This window comes from Lissotriton helveticus, chromosome 6 (genome assembly GCF_964261635.1).
Source record: "Lissotriton helveticus chromosome 6, aLisHel1.1, whole genome shotgun sequence".
Lineage (NCBI taxonomy): Eukaryota > Metazoa > Chordata > Amphibia > Caudata > Salamandridae > Lissotriton > Lissotriton helveticus.
Window position 1 is genome coordinate 1,110,394,574 of NC_136067.1, and position 23,627 is coordinate 1,110,418,200.

Below are 23,627 nucleotides of genomic sequence, written 5' to 3' on the forward strand. Positions count from 1 at the left end.
CTAGGACTTCCTTTAATACAGGTAAGATTTTCACCCAGTAATGTTTACTCTGGGTTCAGTCCCAGCATATGTGACAATGCTTACTTAAGAGTCCAAACCGCCTTCAGCACTGTGAACTAGTGTTAGGGTCTTCACTCCCATGACTACTGCAAGAGCTCCCTTTTAAGTCACAGTATAGGTGTTTCCATGTTTCATCTGCTATTCCCTTCCTAATGTATTGTCTGATTTAACCCCAAGACTAAACGGGAGTTTGGGATTGCGTCCACCGAAATTTTATAGAAGTAAGATATTGTCCCCCTTTAGCCTGCAGATGTGGCTACACATTTTTAAAAAGAGGGCAATCTTTTACAGTTGCCTCCATCATCTCAGGGTGCTTTTTTCAGTTTAAATTGAGTGTAACAATCTCACTCCCTCGTCCAGTTCATATCTTCAGATGCAATCTTCAGATGTTTTAATAGTGCACATGTTAAGTATTTCAACAATCCCGATGCAATACCCATGTCTTTATTCACAAAAATGCCTCTGGATTAAAAGTGAGGGGGGAAAAAAAAAGAGTATTGAAAGCAAATGAGAATGTAGGGTCAATGTAATGTGGTCAAGCCCCAGTCTCCAATGTACAAAATCCCAGGTCATTGGGGGTGCTTTGGTATGCATTAGAAGATCGATTTTGGGGCTCAGCAGGAGCAGAAAGCCAACAATACCGGTCTCTCTTCCACTCCATGCTGGAGCTCCTGTCACAGCAGAATGACAGAAAATGAGAGAAAACTAAAATAAGATGGGTAGGATGCTTGAATTAATCTCAGCAACTGTTAATTGCCCAGGGACACATTTTAGTTGATATTTTTTTGTTCACCATGCCACTTGAGACAGGACCCAGCCTTAAGCAAATTAGCCTTTGAACTGCTCCAGTAGAGTCAGTCCAGCTCGAACTGCCAGCAAGGTCCCCTCCAAACAGATACATAAGCAACTCCATACAGATGCAGGTCTAGTTAGGCTTTGTTGTAGGAAGCAGGCTTTTTATGTAGTGTACCAAATGTAGGGGTACATGGGGTAAACCAATAATGGTCTAGACGACCATTATTGGTTTACAGGGGCTTATTTTAATAATTTCAAGTGCTCTATTAGTGGTAGTGAGGACAAGCAACTTAGCCTTATCAGAGGGGAGTGTTGAGCATGTGTTGGATGCACAAGTTACTTACCTTTGGTAACGATATATCTGTAGGAAATATTAGTTAGTGTTAGATTCCTTACCTTAGAATATCCCGAGGCATCAGACTGGATCCGGAAAGTTTTCATCAGCAGTACCCCTGCGAGTTGGTAGGTGTCGCCTGCGGCTCCGCGTCTGTCATCAGCGTTGTGATCGCCGGGACGATGTAGCTGGAGTACTTAGACGCTGCCCTCGCACGCTGACGTCAGTTCTGTACATAGCTTTCCACACCAGGAACGCAGAGCCATGCAATAAACCGATACTGGTGCCATGAAACTAGGGTCATCAGGACCAGCTCATCAGGACTGCCAAGAGGACAGTTATGAAGTGGCTCAAAGAGAGAACACATAAGATAGGTTAACACCAGATTCAAGTCCCACTGAGGCATTACAAAGGGAACAGGAGGAAACATGTGAGTAATGCCTTTCAAGAATCTATTTACAACAGGGGACTTGAAAAGAGAAGGCTGATCAGAAAGCCTCAAGAAGGCTGAAACAGCTGAAAGATATCCCTTGATGGTGTCCAGAGCAGAGCCCTGCTGGGCCAGGGAAAGAAGAAAGAGGAACCTCAGAAAGAGGGGCGGAAAGGGGATCCACAGCCTTTTCTGTGCACCATGCCACAAATTTGTACCACCTGCAGGCATATACCGATTTTGTGGAGGGACGCCTGGCTGCCAGGATGACATCAAAGACTTCAGGAGGCAAGTCAAATGGCATCAACTGTCGCCGCTCAATCTCCACACATGTAGGTGAAGGCTGGACAGGTTCGGGTGGAGGACCGTCCCTTGTTGCTACGACAAAAGATACTCCTGAAGAGGCAGTCGAATCAGGGGATCGATTGACAGACTGAGTAGCTCAGGATACCAGTATCTTCGTGCCCAATCCGGAGCCACAAGGATGACTTGGTCCCGGTCGCGCCTGATCTTCTTCAGCACTCTGGGCAGATGTGGTATAGACGGAAAGGCGCATAACAGACCGCAAATCCACTTGTGACAAAAAGCGTCTCCCAGCGAGTGCCGTCTTGGAAATTCCAACGCGCAGAACTGAAGACATTGCGCATTCTCTTCGGTGGCGAATAGATCTAACCAAGACTCTCCCCACTGCTGAAAGAGACCTTGCCCACGTCCGAGTTCAGACGCCACTCGTGATCCATCATGCACCGACGGCTGAGTTCGTCCGCCCTGGCGTTCAGAGAACCTGCCAGGTGTTGAACCCCCAGGGTGATGCCCTAATGTTCCAGCCATGTCCAGAGGCGCAGAGCCTCTTGACAAAGGGTCCACAACCCCACCCCCTCCTGTTTGTTGCAATACCACATGGTGGTGGTGTTGTCCATGAACACCTGCACTACACTTCCCCGGTCAGAGGGAAGGAATGCCTTCAGTGCAAGTCGGATCGCCTACAGCTCCAGAAGGTTGATATGGAGCCGGGACTGCGCTGAGACCAGAGGCCTCCACTGCAACTGTCTTGCAGTGCCCTCCGAGATCAGGACGTGGTCGGACAGGTTGCCGTGATGTTGTGCCCACTGGAACTTCAGTTCCCACTGCAGAGCACGCATCCGCCACCTGGCGTGATGTACTAGCAGGATGCAGGAGGCCATCAGACCCAGCAGCCGTAGGACCATCCTGACCGAAACTCAGGATAAAGGGTGAAAGATCGGAATCAGAGCCTAAATATCCCGAACCCGCTGCTCGGGAGGATAAACCTGAAACTGCGCCGAATCCAGAAACGCTCCGATGAAGAGGAACTTCGGGAGGGACTCAGGTGTGACTTTGGCACGTTCATGGAGAACCCCAGCAAATGCAGGAAGTCGGCCGTAGTCTGGAGGTGGGAGACAACTGTTTGGGGCAAGCCCGCCTTCAACAACAAGTCGTCGAGATAGGGGAAGACTGGAACCCTAATCTGAGCAGATGAGCTGCGACCACCGCCATCGCTTTCGTGAACACCCGAGGGGCATTGGTGAGGCCGAAAGGGAGCACGGTAAACTGAAAGTGCTTGTGGCCTACTGTGAACTGCAGGTAACGCTGATGGGCCGGGAGGACGGGAATGTGGAAATAAGCGTCCTGCAAGTCCAACGCTACCATCCAGTCTCCAGGATCTAGGGCAGCCAAAACCTGAGCTAACGTCAGCATCTTGAACTTCTCCTTCCGGAGGAAGATGTTGATTCTCCTGAGGTCCAAGATAGGGCATAGGCCCCCTTTGCCCTTCTTGGGAACCAGAAAGTAGTGGGAGTAACAACCCGGCCCTACTTCTGGGCCAGGAACGCGCTTAATGGCCCCCTTGGCCAAGAGGGCCGCAACTTCCTCCTGCAGAAGTTTCAAGTGATTCCCCGACATGCGGTGGTACTAGGGTGGCATGGCTGGAGGCGTCATCTCAAAGGGGAGGGAGTAGCCCCTTCGGACGATTTGCAGCACCCACTTGTCCGAAGTGATGGTACGCCAGTGGGGCAGGTGATGGCAAACTCTGCCTCCCACTGACGTGGAATGGGGCTGAAAGCTCGGGCTAGGAAGGCTTTGAGGCAGATGCTGGGGGAGCAGATGTGGACTGACCGGCTCTCTGTCCCCCTGCTACGCCACGGCAGAACGCATGTTCGCGACCGCGTTGAGGTTGGTTCTGTGGCCTGTGGCAGGATGAACGTGCGGGGTGCCCCTTCCGTGGCCACGAAAGGGGCGAAAAGCAGAAGTTTGCTGGCACTGGGCCAACAGGCCCAAGGACTTGGCCATAGCCCTGGAGTCCTTAAAGCGCTCAAGCGTGCTATCTGCCTTGTCGCCAAAGAGGTGACGGCCATCAAAAGGCATGTCCATGAGAGTGCTCTGGACATCCCCTGAAAAGTTTGTGGATCTCAGCCAAGCGTGACGACGAATCACCACCGTCATTTAATCGCCCTGCCCAGGGAGTCCGTGGTGTCAAGTCCACATCTAATGGAATATCGTGCTGCATCCCGCCCCTCAGCAAGAGCCTGGGCAAGCCGTGTCCTGGCCTCCTCCGGACAGTGGGGCAGCACGTCTGCCACTGTATCCCAGAGAGAGTGGGTGTAATGGTCCAAAAGGCATGCAGTATTAATGGACCGAAACCCTAGACTGATGGAGGAAAACAGTTTCTTGCCAAACTGTTCCAGCCTTTTGGATTCCCTGTCCAGGGGTGCGGTCGGGAAGGCGGTCTGGGACATGGAGGTCTGGATAACAAGACTCTCAGGAGTGGGGTGGGTGGACAGATCCACAGGAGGGACTATGGTGGGCTTGGACCAAGTCCCCATTAGAACGTCAGTGAGGGCCTCCTTAAACTACAGCAGAGGCTCCGAAGAGCTTACTGGTGGTTGAAGCACCTCGGTGAGGCGGTTAGTCATCACGGCCGCTGAAGGGAGCTCAAGGCCCAAGGCCTTGGCCGCCTTGCGCAGCACCACAGCATAAGTAGCTCTCTCCTCCGGAGCCACGGAAGGAGGAGAGAGAAAACCAGTGTCAGGCGAAGTGTCTAGACCAGTGGTTCCCAAACCTTTGACTCCTGAGGACCCCCATTGACTCACCACTGGAATCCGGGGACCCCCCAGCAATTTATACGATTTAAATTTCAAACATTAAAAGAGTAATTCGAAAACAAGCATTTGCAATGCAATAGGTCTCGCATTTGTGAGAGTTCGAGCTATTGGCGTAGTAAAGGACAATGGCTTTTACCCATGTGTTTTGGTTTGGAGTGGATGTATGTGGTGTGGAATTATGTGGGTTGGCTTGGGATTGTTAGTTGAGGAATTGTGTGGGGTGGAATTGTGTGGTGTTAAGTGGAATTATGTGGTATGGTGAATAGATATGGGGAGCTGCACAGGATAGAAAGGAAGATAGCGAAGGATAGGTAGTTTGTGCACAAAGTGTTGAATGAACTCCATACATAGAAGCCCAAAGAGTGTATGAGAGTATGCAGGAGACACCCTAAGAAGAGGAGGAGAGCGTGGCTCTGAGGGCCGGATACTTTGAAAAGGCACGGGAAAGAAACTGTGCTCAAAGACTTGAAGTGATCCACATGAGAGAGGCTAGAAGAATGCGTTAGAGAGAGGGGTGCAAGAGTACGAGAGGGATGAGCCATTGCACAGTGCGATGAGGTAAAGGAAGGTAGCATGTGTGAGCTGGCAGTATTAAGCGAGGAGACAGGGAGTGTGAGGCAGGAATGAGAGGGGTCAGTGGGATTGTACGTTGAGAAGTGGCAGTGCAGTATTAGGGAGAGATGATAGGGCTGGTGGAAGTGTGAGGGAGAGATGGGTTGTATTGGCATTGTGTGGTGTGGAGTTGTGTAGTGGAAATGTGGTCTGGTGTGCTGTGGAATTATGTTGATAGTAATTAAATGTATTCAGTGCACTGGATTTATGTAATGTGAGATTGTGTGGTATGGAGCTATGTCCAGTGGAATATTGTGATGTGTGGTTAAATGTTTTGGCATGATGTGGAATTATGTGGTGTGCTGTGGAATTATGTGGTGTAGTTGAAATATGTTGTTTGGTGTGGCATTTTGTGGAGTGTATCAGACATGTATGGATTTGAATTGTGTGGCCTGGACCTGTGGGGCATTGTGTGTAGTAATGCTTATTGGAATTATGTGTCATGGTGTGGAGGGCATTTATGTTGGTTGCTGGTATGTGGCATAGAGTGCATTTATGCGGGGTGTATTAGGTCGTATGGAGTAGAATGTAATTATGTGGAGTGTAATTATGTGGCGTTGAGTGGTAATATGTGGAGTGTAATTATGTTGTGGTGCATAATTGAGTGGCATTCAATTGTGAGGTGTGTGTGAAATCATGTGGGATGGTTTGGAGTAGTATTATGCGGTAGGTGTGTAGTATATGGTGTGGAATTATGTGGCATGTTGCGAAACTGAATTTATTTTGTGCAATGCTAATAGGTTTTACATGTGGGAGAGTTGGAGCTATTGGCGTTGTAAATGGCAATGCAATTTCCCCATGTGTTTTAGAGTGAAATGGATGTTTGTGGTGTGGAATTATGTGGTTTGGATTAGAATTGTTAGTTGTGGAATTATGTGGCATGGTGTGCAGTGAAATTATGTGGAGAGTAATTGTGTGGATTTGAGTGCACTGGAATTATGTGGTATGGGATTCTGTGTAGCAAAGACTGGAAGAGCTGGTGGCAGTGTTAGTGAAACGGCTAACCCTGCTTGATGTACAACTTACTGCCACTGTAAAAGGCGAAAGCTATGGTGCGTTTTAGCAAAAGTAAAAAAAATTCCATGTTACTGCGTTGGATATAATGGAAGGGCTGAAACCGCGTCAGTGGCAGGGGAAGTCCTGCTTAAATTGTACGATGTAAGGTCAAAAACAAGCTTAGTATTTGTACAGCTGACATCATGCAGTCACATGTTTGAAGGTGCTTCCTTCTGTGACAGTGAACAAAAAAGAAGGCTCAGTAAAATAAAGGATCATCCCCTTCCTAGGGACTTTTGTGACTTTACTGGCTCTTTCCCATGTTTGTGTTTGCGAGCTCAGATGCCCAGGCCTCGTTAGCCTCTGAGCAAATATCTTCTTGTTCACTAGCACCGTGTTATGTCTGCCTGTGTTGGTGGGTGCGTGAGATGCAATGGCTCCTCTCTGATCTCACTCGCGCTCTCAAGGATTGTGGCAGTCTATTTCCCCTAGAAGGCAAACAAAGCCCTGCCGTGTCAGTGTCACTGGGTTCTACACGGTAAGGACTGCAGAGATCCTCCCCAGCCACCTTTGGTCAGGGTTGACCTGGCATTCCATGGACGAGGGAGGCTGGATACACTCCATCCATCTGTTAGCACAATAATTTACATTCCAGCTGTCCTTGGGGCTGTGTGCTTCACTCAGCCCGTGTGCTGTATGCTTCATTCAGCCCGTGTGCACCTGTCAGCACACGAGTTTACATTCCAGCTGTCCTTGGGGCTGTGTGCTTCATTCAGCCCGTGTGCTGTATGCTTCATTCAGCCCGTGTGCACCTGTCAGCACAAGAGTTTACATTCCAGCTGTCCTTGGGGCTGTGTGTTTCTTTCAGCCCGTGTGCAGCCATTCACCTCCACGTGGGTCCTCGTTTCACCTCGCCTTCGGTCTGCCCTCCCATTTACCAATCCTCTTTAAAGTGAAGTATTATCACATGGCACCATCGACGCACGCACAGGTTTCTCAGTCCCACATGCCACTCTGACTGTCAACGTGCCCTGAAGCATACATGTGAAAGGGAGCATTTTGGCACAATGCAAAGCACGTGACGTACAAATATACATAACCACAAAACACTAAGTCAAAAAGAGGCTATTTACCCACGGAGAGAACATACAATTTGTAAATACCATGGATTAACACAAAGTGCAAACAGGTGACCACATGCGTCTCGAGACAAAACACAAAATGTAAATACAGTTTCTGACCTTATTTGCAGTTGCTCACAAATGCCCAGTGTAACAAGCTATTAGGCGCCAGGATGTTAAGTGCAAAGCATTGCACTGGTTGTGTCTAAAGAATATGGTGGTGCTTGCAGGGTAGACAAACATCTAGCAAATCAAAGCCAGGTGTCACACATTCCCAACACTCTCCTGTCCCTCCCCATTTCATGATGTATTGAGGCAGAGACACAAATCATGGAAAGAAGCACAGACTAAGAGGGAGAAGAGAAGTACAGACCAAGAGGGTGGAAATAACCAGAGACAAAGGGGGCGGAAAGAAGCACACACAATGAAGGTGTAAAGAAGCACAGACGAAAAGGGTGGGAAGAAGCACAGACAAAGAGGGTGGAAATAACCAGAGACAAAGAGGGTGGAAAAAAGCACACACAATGAAGGTGTAAAGAAGCACAGACAAAGAGGGTGGAAAGAAGCACAGGCAATGAAGGTGGAAATAACCAGAGACAGAGAGGGCGGAAAAAGCACAGACAATGTAGGTGGAAAGAAGCACAGACAAAGAGGGTGGGAGGAAGCACAGACAAAGAGGGAAGAAAGAAACACAGACTTAGAGGGTAGCAAGTAGCTAAGCCAACAAGCAAACAAATCCCCCCCAGCCCTCACTTACCTAACGCTGGAACACGCACACCACAAGTCGGCCTGGAGCGCGCCTCGGAAGAGACGCGGGAGGACAGGAGCGTGACGCACGTGAACGTGCACGTTGACGTTCCCGCGCGTTCACGGACCTGAGTCGGCTCGTGCACAGGTCTGGAGCTGCTCGCTCACTGCTCTGACTCCCTTGGCAGGGAGCAAGGCGGCTATAAGTCTCGTTGGCGGCAGGGCTTCGCCCTGCAACGCCAGCGAGACCTAAAAATAAACACACATGTACATACAAAACAAATACTCAAATTACTAGGGATTTTAGAATTTTATATTGAAAGAGTTTGCAAAAAATGGAAATTTGTAATGGGAAGGTTGGTGCTACATCTCTGTGAATACCTTTTAAATGGTTACATATATTTCACAGTCCAAGGCTCCTGCTCCTGCCAGGGCCAGAGTGGAAACACAAAGCAGCCCTGGCAAATTTTTTCAGACCAGTCCCCATACAGTGCACACCGAGTGCAGTGAGTGAGGCTGACCATTACAAAGGGGGCTTTGGGAGGCTCTCCCACCAAGAAAATTTAGGATACAATGGTGCATTCTACAACACATTTATCAATATATATTGAATTGTATTAGCTTTTAAAGAATAGTAAATGATGACCTTACTATGCACTAGGATACCACAATCTTTGTTGGGGTTTTTCAATGATTCCCTTATTATCACCCTTCAACAGTGCCTCTCATTTCTCCACAGCACATCTGTCACATGTATTGCATTTGTTTTATAGCATCTCTCATACTATTGTAGGATGTCAGAGCACTTTACATCATACACATATAGAGACAGTGAATCATACTTGTAAATCAGTGTAGAGAAAATGTTACATAAGGCAAAGGGGACTACAAGGTGTAGGAGTCACATGTCATTCATACTGGTAGGCATTTTTAAAGAGTACTTGGTCTGGAAAAGCACAAACTCGGGATTCAAAACCTAACACAGTATTTAGCATTGACTTTAACAATAAAATGTATTTTCACCCAAATAAACCCCTTTAGCAGCATCAGCATATTGAAAGACTGGGAAAAAACATAAGTAACTAACTTGTACCATGCAGTGTGTAAGCAGCTCTTTAATAACAATGTATAGGTCACTGTGCTAGATTATGATTGCCTCTTATGAGCTGAAGAGTAACAAAAGAATCTAGGTAACAAAAGAAGTAATGCACTGACCTATGCACATAAAATACGGTTTTTTAAAATGCAAGGTACGCGTTCTTTGCAGCAGGCATATTAACCCTCTGTGCTAAATAAGTCAAACCTGCCGCTGGACAAAACTCTCATCTCTCTCCAGCAGGTACACTAATCACTGGTGTTATCTTGACACTTTTATTGTTGCACGAAAACTGCTAATTCTACAAGGAATTTTGGAGTGCTTTTAAAACTGCTGCCTAAGGACCCCCTGGGAATGTGTCAGGGACCCCTGGGGGTCCACGGACCGCAGTTTGGGAAACACTGGTCTAGACCACTGGCCTCCCCTAGCTCATCTGCCCAGTCCTGACTAAACTGGCAGTGCTGTGCCAGAGGGTCCTCAGACCCCTCCCAGTCCTCCCCTTCATCCGTGTCCTGATAAACAGGCAGAAATTACAGAGTCTGGCATAGGTGAACAACTCGCCAGTCGCATCGGAGACGACGCCGATCGGCGCCTGTCCGACACCGAGCCAGGGCTGAAACCGGGGCTGGCGTCACATGAGGATGGCGCAGGTGGTGGCTCTGAGGGGGTCGCGCCGGCGGAGGAGTCATGAGGTCAACTGGCATCGACAGGGGATCCAGGCCTGGATCCCACGGGGTCCTGCGGTGCCGGGACCAAAGTCGCCAGCGGCGCCGAGGGCGAAGTCGCCAGCAACACAGGGCTAGGACCCCCAGTCGGACCCGCGGGGCCCGAAGGCGCGCCAGCAGGTCTCGACTGCGGAAAGAGAGTCTTCTGGCCACGAGAAAGTCTCGAATCCGCTCCGGAGTCGCACTGAGCCCAGGGACCGGAGGGTGTTGGGCTGGATGTGACTGCTCGGGCTCCGTCGAAGCCGCGAGCGCGGCACCACCTGAACCCTCGGCCGAATCACGCGGCCAGCGAAGGGAGGTCGAAGAACGATTTTTCCCATGCCTCGACTTACCCGAGTGCGAGGACTTGGATCGCGACGATCGGCGATGACTGCGGCTCCGTGAACGGTCCCTCGACTTCCTCCTCGACCAAGACCTCGAGCGGCGCAGAGCCGACTGCTGGAGCTCGAGGAGCTTACGGGAACGCTCCCGCCTAGCCTTCGACGTCAAAGCCCAGCAGTCGGGGCACGACTTGTCATCGTGGTCAGCCCCCAAACAGTAGAGACACCGGCGGTGGGGGTCGGTAAGCAACATCAGTCGGTGACAGGCGTCACACGGCTTGAACCTGGGCATCCCTACCGACACCGTGAGTCGAGTCAACTCGAAAAAGATAGACAAAAATGCCCAAAAAGTTAGTAAAAAAATGACTAAGGGTACGCTCTTCCCGGATCTGCGCTTGCTGGCACGGAAAAAGAAGAACTGACGTCAGCGTCTAAGTACTTCAGCGATGTCATCCCGGCGATCAGGACGTCGACGACGGACGCGGGGCCGCAGACGGCGCCTACCGACGCGCAGGGGTACTGCTGACGAAAACTTTTCGGATCCAGTCTGACGCCTGGGGATATTCTAAGGTAAGAAATCTAACACTAACGTGTTTCTTTCAGATACAGTCAATAAATGAGTCACACACTCGAAAACAAAATCAGGGACCAATTTAGAAAAATAGTACAGATTTTTATGTAAGTTGAGGCACCAAGAACTTCTGGATCATCTAAGTATTTTAGCAGTTATAGATTTTTTTACAGGTAAAACACCAGAAAATCACAGCTGTCCGGTTTGCAGCATGAGCCTCGAATGCAGTCATTTTATCATTTGGGAGGAAAAGACAGGCACTGCATAGATCTATTTGCAAATGGTTGTAGAAGGTATCATTTATGGTTTAAGGTGCTTAGGGCACAGGTTCCAAGAAACCACCAACAGTACGGTCACATTGCCCTGGGGTGTCCTGGTGCAGAGGTGCTGTACGTGGGTAGCCTGGAGTGCCATGCAGAAAAGTTTAAAGGGACCTGTCAAAACAACAGAGTCTGCAAGCGGGCATTGGGGAGAAGTCAGGCACAGCTCAATGTGGGGCTCCGCACGTGGGGACACCTAGGCCATCCTAGGCCAAGGGAACGCAGGCAGAAGTCATGTACTCCAGCTGTGGGGCTCGGGAGCAGAGGTGCTGATTGGCTGGCTACTAAGCACTGGAGGCTCTCACAGTTCATGGGGGTACCTGCAAAGGAGGGAAAAGTGACTACACCCCCTATATTACCACTTCCTGGGAAGAATGGGCATAAACCTCATCCACAGTTCCTAGTTTCACCAAAAACAAGATGGTGAAACCCTTTTTCGAGTGTCCATTTCAGGTGGTCCACCTTAGGGGTGTGCCCAACCTGATGGTGCAAAACGCCGACTGACTAGCTAATTTTCCTACCTGCTCTAGTGCCAAATGGGCCCTATGGCAGGGAATAGTATTCTCCAGGTCTGGAGAAACCCAGGATCGCATCCCAAAGGCGGTAGAGGCTTGCAACCCTCTGGTCTTGGTATGCTAATTCACTAGCCATCCTGCTGGAGGAGGTGTTATCACCTTCCTCCGGAGCAGGCATTGTCCCTGACATCAGAGAGCATTGGCTCTCCCAAGCAGGGGGTCAGCAACTCATCAGTGGTGGCTTGCTGGAAGAGCCTAGTCGGCCAGCACACTAAATGACTGAAAGGTTTCAGGGAGCACCTCTTAGGTCCCCTCCTGGTGCATGTCATAATAAATCCAACACTGCCATCTGTGTGGATTTATTAAGACAAGGTGTTTTATATTAAACACCATTATTTTCAGTTAAGCCATTACGTAGCTGGGTGACCGGTGCCCAGTAAATGTGCTTAAGATGACTTCCTGAACACTTGCAATGTCGTGGCAATGGAACCAGACATCTCAGGGGCATATTGTGCTCATGCAGATATGTCCTCACATACACATATAATTCACCCTGCCTTAGGGCTCTGTAGGGGTGACTTGCATCTAGTATATGCAGTGTGCCTGGGTATGGCACAAAGGAAGTGTGCCATGTCGAGTTTTCAAAATGGTTTGCATCATTTTATGCAGCCTGCACTGGCAGTCTGCATGTCATTTGTGTGTGGGTCCCTTAGGGTGGAATAATAAATGATGCAGCCCTTAGGGACCTTCTTTATTACCCAGTACCATTCACCAGGGACTTACAGGGGTGCTAAAGTCCTTGCCAATTTGGTTACAATTGACCATTTTACCTGTTTGAAGGGAAAGAGCACTGTTAGTGGGGAGATGATTGGCCGGGATCCAGTGCACCTTCAGCCGAACAGCATCAGTACTAGGGCAAAAAAGTAGGGGTGACCATGTCAAAAAGAGACAATCTACAACACTTGTTTTTCAGTCGTGCCTTGATTCCTGTATCATAGTATGCCCGGGACCCAGGCCTGGGCACATCTGAGGAACACAAAAAAATTATCTGGGGAATGCTTTAATTAGTCTTAGCCACTGCTACTTACATGGGCCACATTCCAGTTCATCATGTTTTTGCCTTCTGTCACCTCAAACAGGAACCAGCCAAAAGCATAAAGCCTTGGTGCCGCTCCAATATGAACAGTTTAGTCCAACTTGCCAGGCACCCTCTGAATGGGAAAACAGGTAACCAGAGCTGGGTTTCGGTCTAGTAAGGCCATGTTAGTGTGGTATAGCTTGGGTTCTGTGGCACAGTGAGGACAGACTCCCATCTAGGCATACCTGCAAAACTCGGTGTGCTGCAGAGAGGAAAACAAAAAAGTGATGGGTGGAATACTTGGATCAGACAAGACCCCCAGTCTTCCTCTCTGTGGTGCACTAGCCGCCATCTCCATTGCTGCAGCAGGAGACCACCTGTAAGCAAGACCATGGCCAGCCAATAATCAAGGACCATATGATTCTCTAAGTTGATAAACATAACCCTAATTCTTCAGCGTTCAGGTGAGTACAGGTAGATTACACCTTGGAGAGACAAATTGCATGGGAGCGCAGAGATACTATGCGCGGTCATGCTGGCACAACAACCACACCCCCGTCACAACTATCCTTTATGACATACAAGATTGCTTGTTACTGAGTATACACAAATCAGTATAACATTCCTAAGAGCAATGCAAATGTTTGGTAAGCTTTAGCAGTGATTTATTTACAATAATGTTTTTACAAAGCAGTCAAAAAATGATCACCTCCAAAAACACTCTTTAGCATACTGGCCCAATATTTTGTGGTGAAAATTATATATAAGAAATTGTAATCAAATATTTAAGTGCTGCATGAAAGTAAAAAAAAAAAAAAAAAAAAATGCTCGTAAAATGGCATGGTGAAGCTCTTCAGGTACCCTCATTAGGTATCCTTCTACTTACGCAAGTGTCTCAAGGTTCAGGTCTTCAGATGTTGGCAGTTCTGTGGCATGAAGGGATATGCTGTTCTCTCGAATGATCTATAAATTGAAAGAAAGGCACATCTGCTGGACTTTGTAGACTATTTTTAATTTTCACCACAATTACAGAGTGGCTGTATAACTGCATGCTAGCTACACACCAAGAATTCAGTTCTGTGTTTTCCTTTTAAAAATCATTTATCAGGAACATGTTTGTACAATTGCAGTGAATCAAGACTACAATACCCAAATGCACAGATTTCTTAGACTGAACATTAGGCCTGAAAACCGAACCTTCATTTGACAAGGATTTATTAGTTTGGCTTTATTGCTGCTCAGGTGCATTGAGAGGATCTATTAACCAATGATCAGGGAAACCTTTCCAAATGGGAAAGTTACTTCTGTAACACTCTTTCTGTTGGATACTCTACCTAATCACAGATTCCTCATCTTATGAATTCTTCCCCAGGCATCAAAATGGAACCAGAAACCTAAAAGACATGCTTCTGGCATTGTGTGGCTCTGAACCAACATTGTTCTGCTCCAGAAGTGACGAGTGGGCTGCATTTTAGTTATATTTGAAGGATTATCGGTGCCCTCAGACACACAGCACATCAACAAATTGACTTGACTAGTGAGCAGAACTCTAGTTTGGGACCTTTTGAGATGGAAAAGAGTCTATTCTACAGAACGGGGAAAATGGAAAGCGTATGAGTATTCTGCAGATAGATATCCAACAGGCAGTGTGTCAACAAATGTAAGTGACTTGTTTGTCTGATGGATACTTCTAACAGTAAATCCCCACCTTGTGAATATATACCCAAAGCAGTAAATCCTCGGGTGGTGGGTCCGTGGAATGCTCAGACCAAAACGTCCTGCAGGACCAAACCGGCAAGATGCCAATCCCGACAGACTGGACTGTCAAGACAATAGTGCTTTGTGAAAGTGTGTACTGATGCCCACATAGCAGCTTGATAGATATCCAGGATAAGCACTCCGAGTGCCAGCACACAGGTAGCAGCCTTGGCTAGAGTGGAATGAGCCCTTAATCCTTCAGAAGGCTGCTTCTTAGCAAGTGTATGACAGATTGTAATGCAGAGGACTATCCATCAACAGATTGTTCTTTTCTCCACTGCTCTTGAGGTCCTTAAAGAGCTCTTCAGCTACCTGATTATCTTTGGTACAATCAATTTAAAACAAAAGGCAATTAGGATTCAAATGATGGAGGTTCTCCTCCTCTTTTGAGGGGTGAGTAGGGGCAAAAAAGGCTGGATGTGCAATATCCTATCCAACAGGAAAGGGTGTAACTGCCTTAGGCAGGAATGCTGTTCTTTTTCTCAGAACTAGGGAAAATGATGTGTGAGGCTGATGGACTAAGAGTGCCCGAAGCTTGCTCACATGCTGAACCAATAAAATTGCAATTAAAAAGACAATTTTTTAATGTCAAAAAGTGCAGTGGCTGATGGTGTATTAGCTAAAAAGGGGTGCACATGAGGAAGGTAAGGAGCAGATTCAAGTCCTGCTGTGGCATCATAAAAGGTTTTGGTGGAGACAAACGATGCAAATCTTTGAGAACTTCATCACTACAGCGGATTTAAACAAAAAAGGATGAATGGTAAAAATGCCTACACAGCTGACAAATAGCCTTTAACAGAGCCCAGAACAAGTTCTTTCTGGACCAACAACAAAATAACCAACAACACTTCAGAACGTTTAGCTTGTAGCAGGGCAATTCTGACAGGTGCCACACCAAGCCACAAACTTGTCACAATATCTGGCGTACACCGGATTCATAGATGGGTGACTGACTTCCAAAATAACATCAATGACCTTGATAGGATGATTGAAAGAAACTAGCTGACAGTGCTCAATCTCCATGCATGAAGAAGCAGGTTGTAGCCTCCCCTGCGTGACACGCTCTTGTTATTACAATAGTAGATCCACCTGAAGTGGCAGCTTGATCAGAGGACAGATGCTCATCCAAAACCCTCTTGGTCCAATCTCGTACCACTTGGATAACTTGGAGCTGGTTGTTCTTGATGTTCCTCAGAACTTGAGCCAAGATGGTTAGAGTTGGGAAGGTATACAGGAGTACTGAGCTTCATTGTAAGCAGAATGAGTCTCTGAGAGAGTCATCTTGGTAACTTTACATGGAAAAATTCTGTCATTGTGCATTCTTGGCAGTGGCGATAAGATTGAGCCAGGGTTCTCCCAACTGCTGGAAAATGTCCTGTGCCCTATCCGGGTCAACCAGCCATTTGTGATTTATTACGCATGGGCAACTAGATTTGTCCGCCCTAGTGTTTAGAAATCCCGCCAAATGGTTCATGACCAGAGAAATGTCCTGGCATGTCAGCCACTTCCAGAGGCACAAGGTCTTTTTGAACAGGACCAAAGATTCCAGTCCAACCTGCTTGCTGGTTGGCAGTATTGTTGCCTATGAAGACCTGTACTAATCTTACTTTGATGGTTTGTATGAATTCGTTCAATGTCAAAAAGATTACCTGTAACTTCAATAAACTGGGGTTTCGGCCAGAGACCAGAATCTGCAATCTCCACCTCTCCAAGATGGCCTCCCCAGCCCAGTAGAGATGCAACAGTCACCACTGTAACCTCCGATTGATGTAAAGAGAGGAGTCTGCCACTGGCCCAATTGCGGTCTAGCAATTATCAGTGCTTCTTTTTATAATCTCCTCTGAAACATGGATGGTTGGTGATTGGTTCTCCTGCTGCTGTGCCCTCTGGGACTTCATATCCCACTGCAGAGCCCACATATGAAATCTGGCGTGCTTGACTAGCAGGATGTAGGAGGCCAATAGTCCCAGCAACCGCAATGTCATCTTCAACAAGATCCAGGATACATACTGAAACATCTGGATCATAAGCCAAATGTTCTTGATTCTCAGCTTTGGGGGAAAGGCATAGATTAGCACAGTATCCAAGATGGTTCCGACAAACGGGAACATCTGCGAAGGAGTCAGGTGTCACATTGGCATGTTGATAGTGAACCCCAATTGACTTGCCCTTTTCGCAGAGAGGCACTGAGAGGGAGAAACTCTAAGAAATGACAGAGGCCCTCGTTCTTCTTCGGTACAAGAAAAAGCAGTAGTAACACTCCATTCCTGCTTCTGAGGCCAGAACCCTTTCTATCACACCTCTGCCCAAAAAGGCCTGAACTTCCTGTTGCGAAATGGATAGGTGACCATCAGTCAGCCACACTGATGGAGGTGGAAGGTGCAGCGGAGTATGGTGTATATGAGGAAATGGGGTGCATTACATGGTGTGATTGGGCAACCTCACCGTGTAATACACTTACTAACCCCTTTAGGACCCTTAGGTTTTGTTTGCACAGCCTTCAGCTCAACCCTGGAAAGATGTGGCTCTGGTCAGCAACTCTTACACAAAGAACAAGTGTAAAGCAAATGAGAAGAAATCGACAAGGCACCAAAGAAATACGACACCAAGTTATTAAAATAGACTTATTTTAATGTATTTTTAGACACCACAAGGAACAGATCCACCCGAGGGTTCAGGAGATCTAGAATTTACAAGGTATAGTAAATTAAGTTATTTTACTTAACTGTGAACAAGCACGGGCATTTGACACTTAGAAATCTTTTCACCATAAAGTCAGAGCTAGTTGCGATGAGGTCACTTAGAGTCACTTTAGGCGAATAACTCCAGCACAGAGCCAGTTTGGAGGACCAGCAAGGTCAGCAGAAATAGTTACCTCAACAGGTAAAGAAGTCTCCAGTCAGTTCCAGGCACTTTTATACTTTGCCGGGCTTTCCTTTAGAAGTGGGTCTGATGCAAGGGATGAATGATGTTGAAGATGCTCAAAGGATTTTGTGGATGTGATCTGGTCATCGGTGGGTCATGCTGAACTACTCCTCAGTCCACAAAGGGGGTAAGGATGTCCTGGTCACAGAGTCAATGTCTCTTGGTGTCCTCTCAGTGCAGAACTCCAATAGTCACTGGACTACTGGTCGCTCAGTATTGCGGTTACAGGCCAATCCTTCCTGGCTCGATAGTTCATCCTCTGGGGTCCCAGGTGCTCTCCAATGGCACTCCAGGGCTCAGTGAACTTGGAGGTAACTTTGTGCACCGGGCCCTGGATCCTGGATCCTGGTGCTGCAGTGCGGCAGGTTGAAGACTTTGGGCTATACACAATAAGGAGCATAGGAGGGAATTATCAATCAGGTCGCCCTCCACTCATTACATCACAATATATAAAAAACCTGACTGTGCTTGAACACCAACCCTTTTCAAGAATCCCGGGGAAGTATAATAATATCTCAGCCCAGATGCTGGCTTCTAAAAAATGCCAGTCAAATCCGGATCTAGATGTCAAGTTCTCACTGTTTGTCAATCTACCACAATGCAAATGCTCTTGTTAGTGTAATCAAGAAGGAAAAAATAAGTAAAAGGTCAGAAAGTACCTCACGTAAGCATCAATAAGTGAGCTGCTGGTTGAAACTGACCAGTTTGCTCACGTTTTCATCATTGGTGACTGTCATGACCGTGAAGAAAGGAAATTGGTGTCGAAATTATGTTTGAGAGGTGAAGAAAGAGACAGAAGTGATATGTGATAGAATGCACAAAGAGTGCTTGTGTCATTCCATGCCAACTGGACCCCGCAGTGAGAAAAAGATAATTGCTTCTCCAAGCTAAAATGAGTTGTGACTCACTCGCAAATGTACATACATTATTGGATGCCATGAGCACACTCAGAGTAAAAAGAATGGTATGTTTTAGACCATTTCAATTAGGAAAGGCCAAAATGCGTCATTGCCAATACCTTGCGGCAATTTCATCGGGGCTCGGGGACAAGTCTTCACCTACCTGGTACTTCAAGCTTAGCCAGGTGGTTGCTATCAGTATTCATTCCGGCAACACACCTCCTGGGGAGTGTTATCAAGTTTTATCCACGCATCCCCTGTAGACAATCACAGTCGTCGCCAGTCAACCGCGTATCAAAGCTCGTCCAACTTGGAGGAGTGCAAACTGGACGCGAACGCAGATGTAAGGAACAGACACTCCATGCAGTGGTAACATTCTTAGACAGTCTGGAGGTTCTCTACAACTGATTGAGACAAGCCTGCCTTAAACAGCCAGTTATCTAGGCTGGGTAAGACTTATCTCCAACAACCAGAGGTGTGCCGTGGCCACTGCCATCACTTTTGCGAACACGTGAGGGGCACTGGTGAAGCCAAAGGGGAGCACTGCAAACTGGAAATGCTTATGGCTGCCCTTAACATGCATAAGGCCTATGGGACTTCAGAACTGGTATATAGAAATATGCATCCTGCAGGTCCCAGGACACCATCCGTTCTCCTAGATCCAGAGTGGCTATGATCTGGATTAACGTGAGCGTCCTGAATTTGTCCTTCCGCAGGAAGGCATTCAGAGATTGAAGTCCCAATATAGGCTGGAGGTGCCTGTCCTTTTTCAGCACAAAGATAGAGGGAGAGTAACACCCTTTCCCCTTTCAAAATTCAGAATACTCTGGATAGTGACTCTGGAGAGCAACACTCACACCTCTCGTGACAGAATGGTGAGGTGCTCCTTTGAAAATTTATGAGATGTGGAGGGGAAGAAGTGGCAGAGCACACAAAGAATAGGGCATCACCGTGCTCAACACATTGTGTGACATACCTGTCAGATGTGATAGATCACCATCCTAGAAGTAAGTACTGAATCCTGCCCCATACAGGGAGGGGTGCATGCAACTATGGGCAAACTAATGCAGCTTAGAGACTGCCGCCACAGGAGAGGGGGCTAGAGGGACTGAGGCCCCTGCAAGTCTGCACGGTGCCTGTGAGACTCCCGTAATCATCATCAATAGGAAAGAGGTGGCTGCTGCAGTCTCGGAGGTGGTAGTAGCTGTCTATATGCTAGGCACCTGAAGCCGCTCTTGAATTTCCTAAACTGATTCTGGACCGCTTGGCAGGAATCCACAGTCCCAGGCAGCGCGCTGTGGCTCTATTGTCCTTAAAATGCTCCAGGAAATGATCAGCTTTTTCACCAAATAGGCAAAAGCCATCAAAGTGCATATCGATAGGAGAGAGGATTGCACATCTCCAGAAAATCCTGTGGAATACATCCATGCATGGTGGTGGAGCACAATGCTTATGCCAACCGCCCTCCCCAGGCAGTGAGTAGTATGGAGTAGTTTCTTACCTGTAACTCCAGTTCTGTAGTAGGGGATCTCTGTGTATAGTCATAATCTAGTGAATAGTCCCGCCCATGTGCGGGGACCCCGGAGCAATCAAAATAATCTCTTAAGCTGTCTCTATGTGCAGTCCTGCATAGACACTTAAGATAGAATTTAAAGACAAATAATGCAGCCTATACTTATCAGGCTACACTGTCCAGTACTTCAACTAGATATTCCACCAAAATTAAATTCAGCACAGCCTGCCAAGTTCTTCTCATAGAAAAACTTCTGGAAGATAGAGAGGAAGGGGTGGACAGACAAGCCCCATAGGCTGCCTTTATGAGGCTTAAAAAAGGGATACTGTGCATTTAAGGAAACTTTCTAGAACTCTCAGTATCCCAGAATGCACAGCAGGTCCCCTCCACTTTCAGTTCTTTTTGGAGGCGTATAAAGCTAGACCTGTAGCATTCAGTACATGAACATCTTTCTCCACCGGGGAGGAGGGCGGGCGCTTATGACTATATCAGAGATACCCCGACTACAGAACTGGAGTTACAGGTAAGAAACTACTCCTTCTGTAGTAGGGGATCTCTGTGTATAGTCATAATCTAGTGAATAGAATGGCAAGCCCATCCCCAACACCAAAGCGGCGGTGGAGAAGCAGAAATACAACACCACTACTGTGCGAACAGATTTCGCAGCGAAGCTTGCCCAACCTGAGCATCTGCCTTGGCATCAGCGTACAGACAGTAATGCTTAGCAAAGGTATGGACCGACTTCCAAGTGGCAGCCCTGCAGATCTCTGCAATGGGAACATTACGGAGCAAAGCTGTCGTGGCCGCTTTGCCCCTGGTGGAATGAGCCTTAGGCTTACCCCCTAAGGTCTTATTAGCCTTTTGATAACACAATTGTATACAGGACACAATCCACCTCGAGATGGACTGTTTAGAGGTAGCAAGACCAGTCCTGACTGACCATAGTTGATAAACAATTGGTCTGACCTACGAATATCCTTGGTTTTATCCAGATAAAATTTCAACACCCTTCTGACATCCAGGGAATGAAGAGATCTTTCCGCTGGAGTGGAAGGATTCTGAAAAAATGTAGGTAACGTTATAGTCTGGTTAACATGGAAATCAGAAATAACCTTAGGAAGAAACTTAGGGTGAGTGCGCATTACAACCTTAGCAGCATGAAATACAGTATAAGTTTCTTGGCAACACAACGCCTGAATTTCACTCACCCTGCGGGCAGATGTAATGGCCACGAGGAACACCGCCTTCCAGGACAGGTGCTGTAGCGAAGCCTTATGAATAGGTTCAAAAGGTTCCTTCATCAATCTGGACAGCACCATATTCAATTCTCATGAAGACGAAGGAAGATGAACAGGAGGAAACACTTTCTTCAAGCCTTCCAAAAAATCCTTTATCACACAAATTTGGAAAAAGGAAGTCTGTGAAGGGCATTTCCTGTAGGCAGTAAGCGCAGCTAGATGGACCTTAATGGAATGGAAGTTAAGGCCAGACTGCGCCAAATGCAAAAGGTATGGAAGGATGACATCTTCCTTACATGTCGTCGGATCATAGTTCTCGGACTTGCACCAGACGCAGAATCTCTTCCACTTGTAAGCATAAGAAGTCCTAGTGGAAGGTCTCTTAGCTTCCTTCAGTATGTCCATACAATCCGCAGGGAGATTCAAATGGCCATATTGCACTATCTCAGGAGCCATGCCGCCAAACTCAAAGACGAGAGGTTGGGGTGTACCATCTATCCCCCGAACTTCGTGAGAAGGTCCGGCCGGCACGGCAGCCATATGTGAGGAAGAAGAGACCGGTGAAGCAGGTCCGTGAACCACCACTGCCTGGGCCATTCCGGGGCAATTAGGATCATCCGCGCCCTGGACTGGGACAGTTTGATGAGCACCGCCGGAATCAGGGGAATGGGTGGAAAAGCGTACAGAAAGCTGTTCGACCAGTTGATCCATAGCGCATTCCCCAGCGTCCCCTGCTGGTAATACCTGGACGTGAAGTCTCGGCCTTTGCTGTTTTCGGCGGTGGCGAACAGATCCACGTCTGGAGTGCCCCACCTGGCGAAGACGTCTCTGAGTACTTCGTTGTTTATGACCAATTCGTGGTTTTCCTGAATCAGTCTGCTCAGCGTGTCCGCCTGAACATTCTGCACACCTGGCAGATGAGTAGCCATTATCGTCAGTCCTCTGGCCAGCAGCCAGTGCCAGATCGCCTGCGCCTCCTGTGACAGAGTGCGCGATCTCGAACCCCCCTGCTTGTTGAGGTAATACATCATGGTCGTATTGTCCGTCTGTACAAGCAGAGAGTTGGTCTGAAAGGACAGATGATAGGCCTTCAGCGCCAAGTGAACCGCTCTGAGTTCCAGGAAATTGATATGATACGTGGACTCCGTCGGGGACCACGTTCCTTCTATCTGTAAGTCTCCGGAATGTGCTCCCCAGCCCTGGAGAAAAGCATCCGTCACGATGGTCTGAGTGGGAATGTCCTTGTGGAAGAGAACCCCTTTGAGGAGGTTCTCCGCTGAACACCACCATTTCAGAGACTGTAGAGCATGCAGGGACAGTCGTATCTTGTCGTCCCAGTTCCCTTTCCTCTGGTCCCACTGATCCTCTAGACACTCCTGCAGCGGTCTCATGTGCAGCCGTGCGTGTGGCGTGAGGAAGATACAGGAGGCCATCGACCCCAGTAGAGAAGACACCGTCCTCGCTGTTGTAGATGGAGCGGTCATAAGAGCCTGAGCCTTCCGAAGGAGTGATAAACGTCTCTCCTCCGAAGGTAACATGCTTGCTGACAGCGTATTGATGGAGGCTCCCAAGTACTGGAGGCTCTGGACCGGAATCGGGACAGACTCGGACATGTTGATGTGCAACCCCAGCTTGTTCAAGAGAACGGCAGACTTCTGGAAGTGCGATTGAGCTTCCGCGAAGGAGGATGCCTTGATCAACCAATCGCCCAGGTACGGGTAGACAAACACCTTGTTCTTTCTCAGGTGTGCCGCTACCACTGCCATGCATTTTGAAAAGGTCCTGGGCGCAGACTTCAGCCCGAACGGTAGTACTGTGTATTGATAATGATTGGCGCCGACTTGGAATCGCAGGAACTTCCGGTGTTTCTGTGCAATGGGCACATGGAAGTATACATCCTGTAGGTCTATCGCGCACAGCCAGTCTCCCCTTTTCAGTTGAGGGTAAATCTGTTGCAAAGACAGCATGTGACACTTTTCCCTGCAAATCCATTTGTTTGCTTGCCGCAAATCCAGAATGGGCCTGAACTCCTTCTTGTCTTTCTTGCGTACCAGAAAGAACCGTGAGTAAAGACCTCTTCCCCTTTGAGACAGAGGGACGTCTTCTATCGCCCTTTTTCTTAACAGGGTGTCGGCCTCCGCCTGGAGCTCGCGCAGTTGGAACTGCGAGCAAACCAGTGGAATTGCTGGAGGCGGGCTGATGAACCGAAGACTGTATCCATTGCAAACAATATTCAGCACCCACTTGTCCTGAGTAATTTTTCTCCACTCTGCCAGGTAGTATTTTACACTTCCCCCCACCGGAGTGGGTAACGGAGGACGGGGAAGTAACAGCTCAGGGCCTAGACCCGGCCGGGCCCTTGGTCGCGGTGGCAGATTGCTGCCCACCCCGGCCCTTCTGACATTTTTGGAAGGGCCTCCTCTGGAACTGCTGTTGCTGTCGAGTTTGCTGGCCT

The 23,627-nt window shown here is 48.0% G+C and overlaps 1 protein-coding gene across 1 annotated transcript in view; it reads right to left on the reverse strand.

Moving 5' to 3' along the window:
* Positions 1-23,627, reverse strand: part of ANAPC1 (anaphase promoting complex subunit 1) — an 815,950-nt gene that overhangs the window by 334,635 nt on the left and 457,688 nt on the right. Inside the window, exon 34 of the mRNA XM_078648767.1 lies at positions 13,726-13,802. Within this exon, the coding sequence (XP_078504893.1) occupies positions 13,726-13,802 (77 nt within the window). The remainder of the gene's footprint in view (positions 1-13,725; positions 13,803-23,627) is intronic.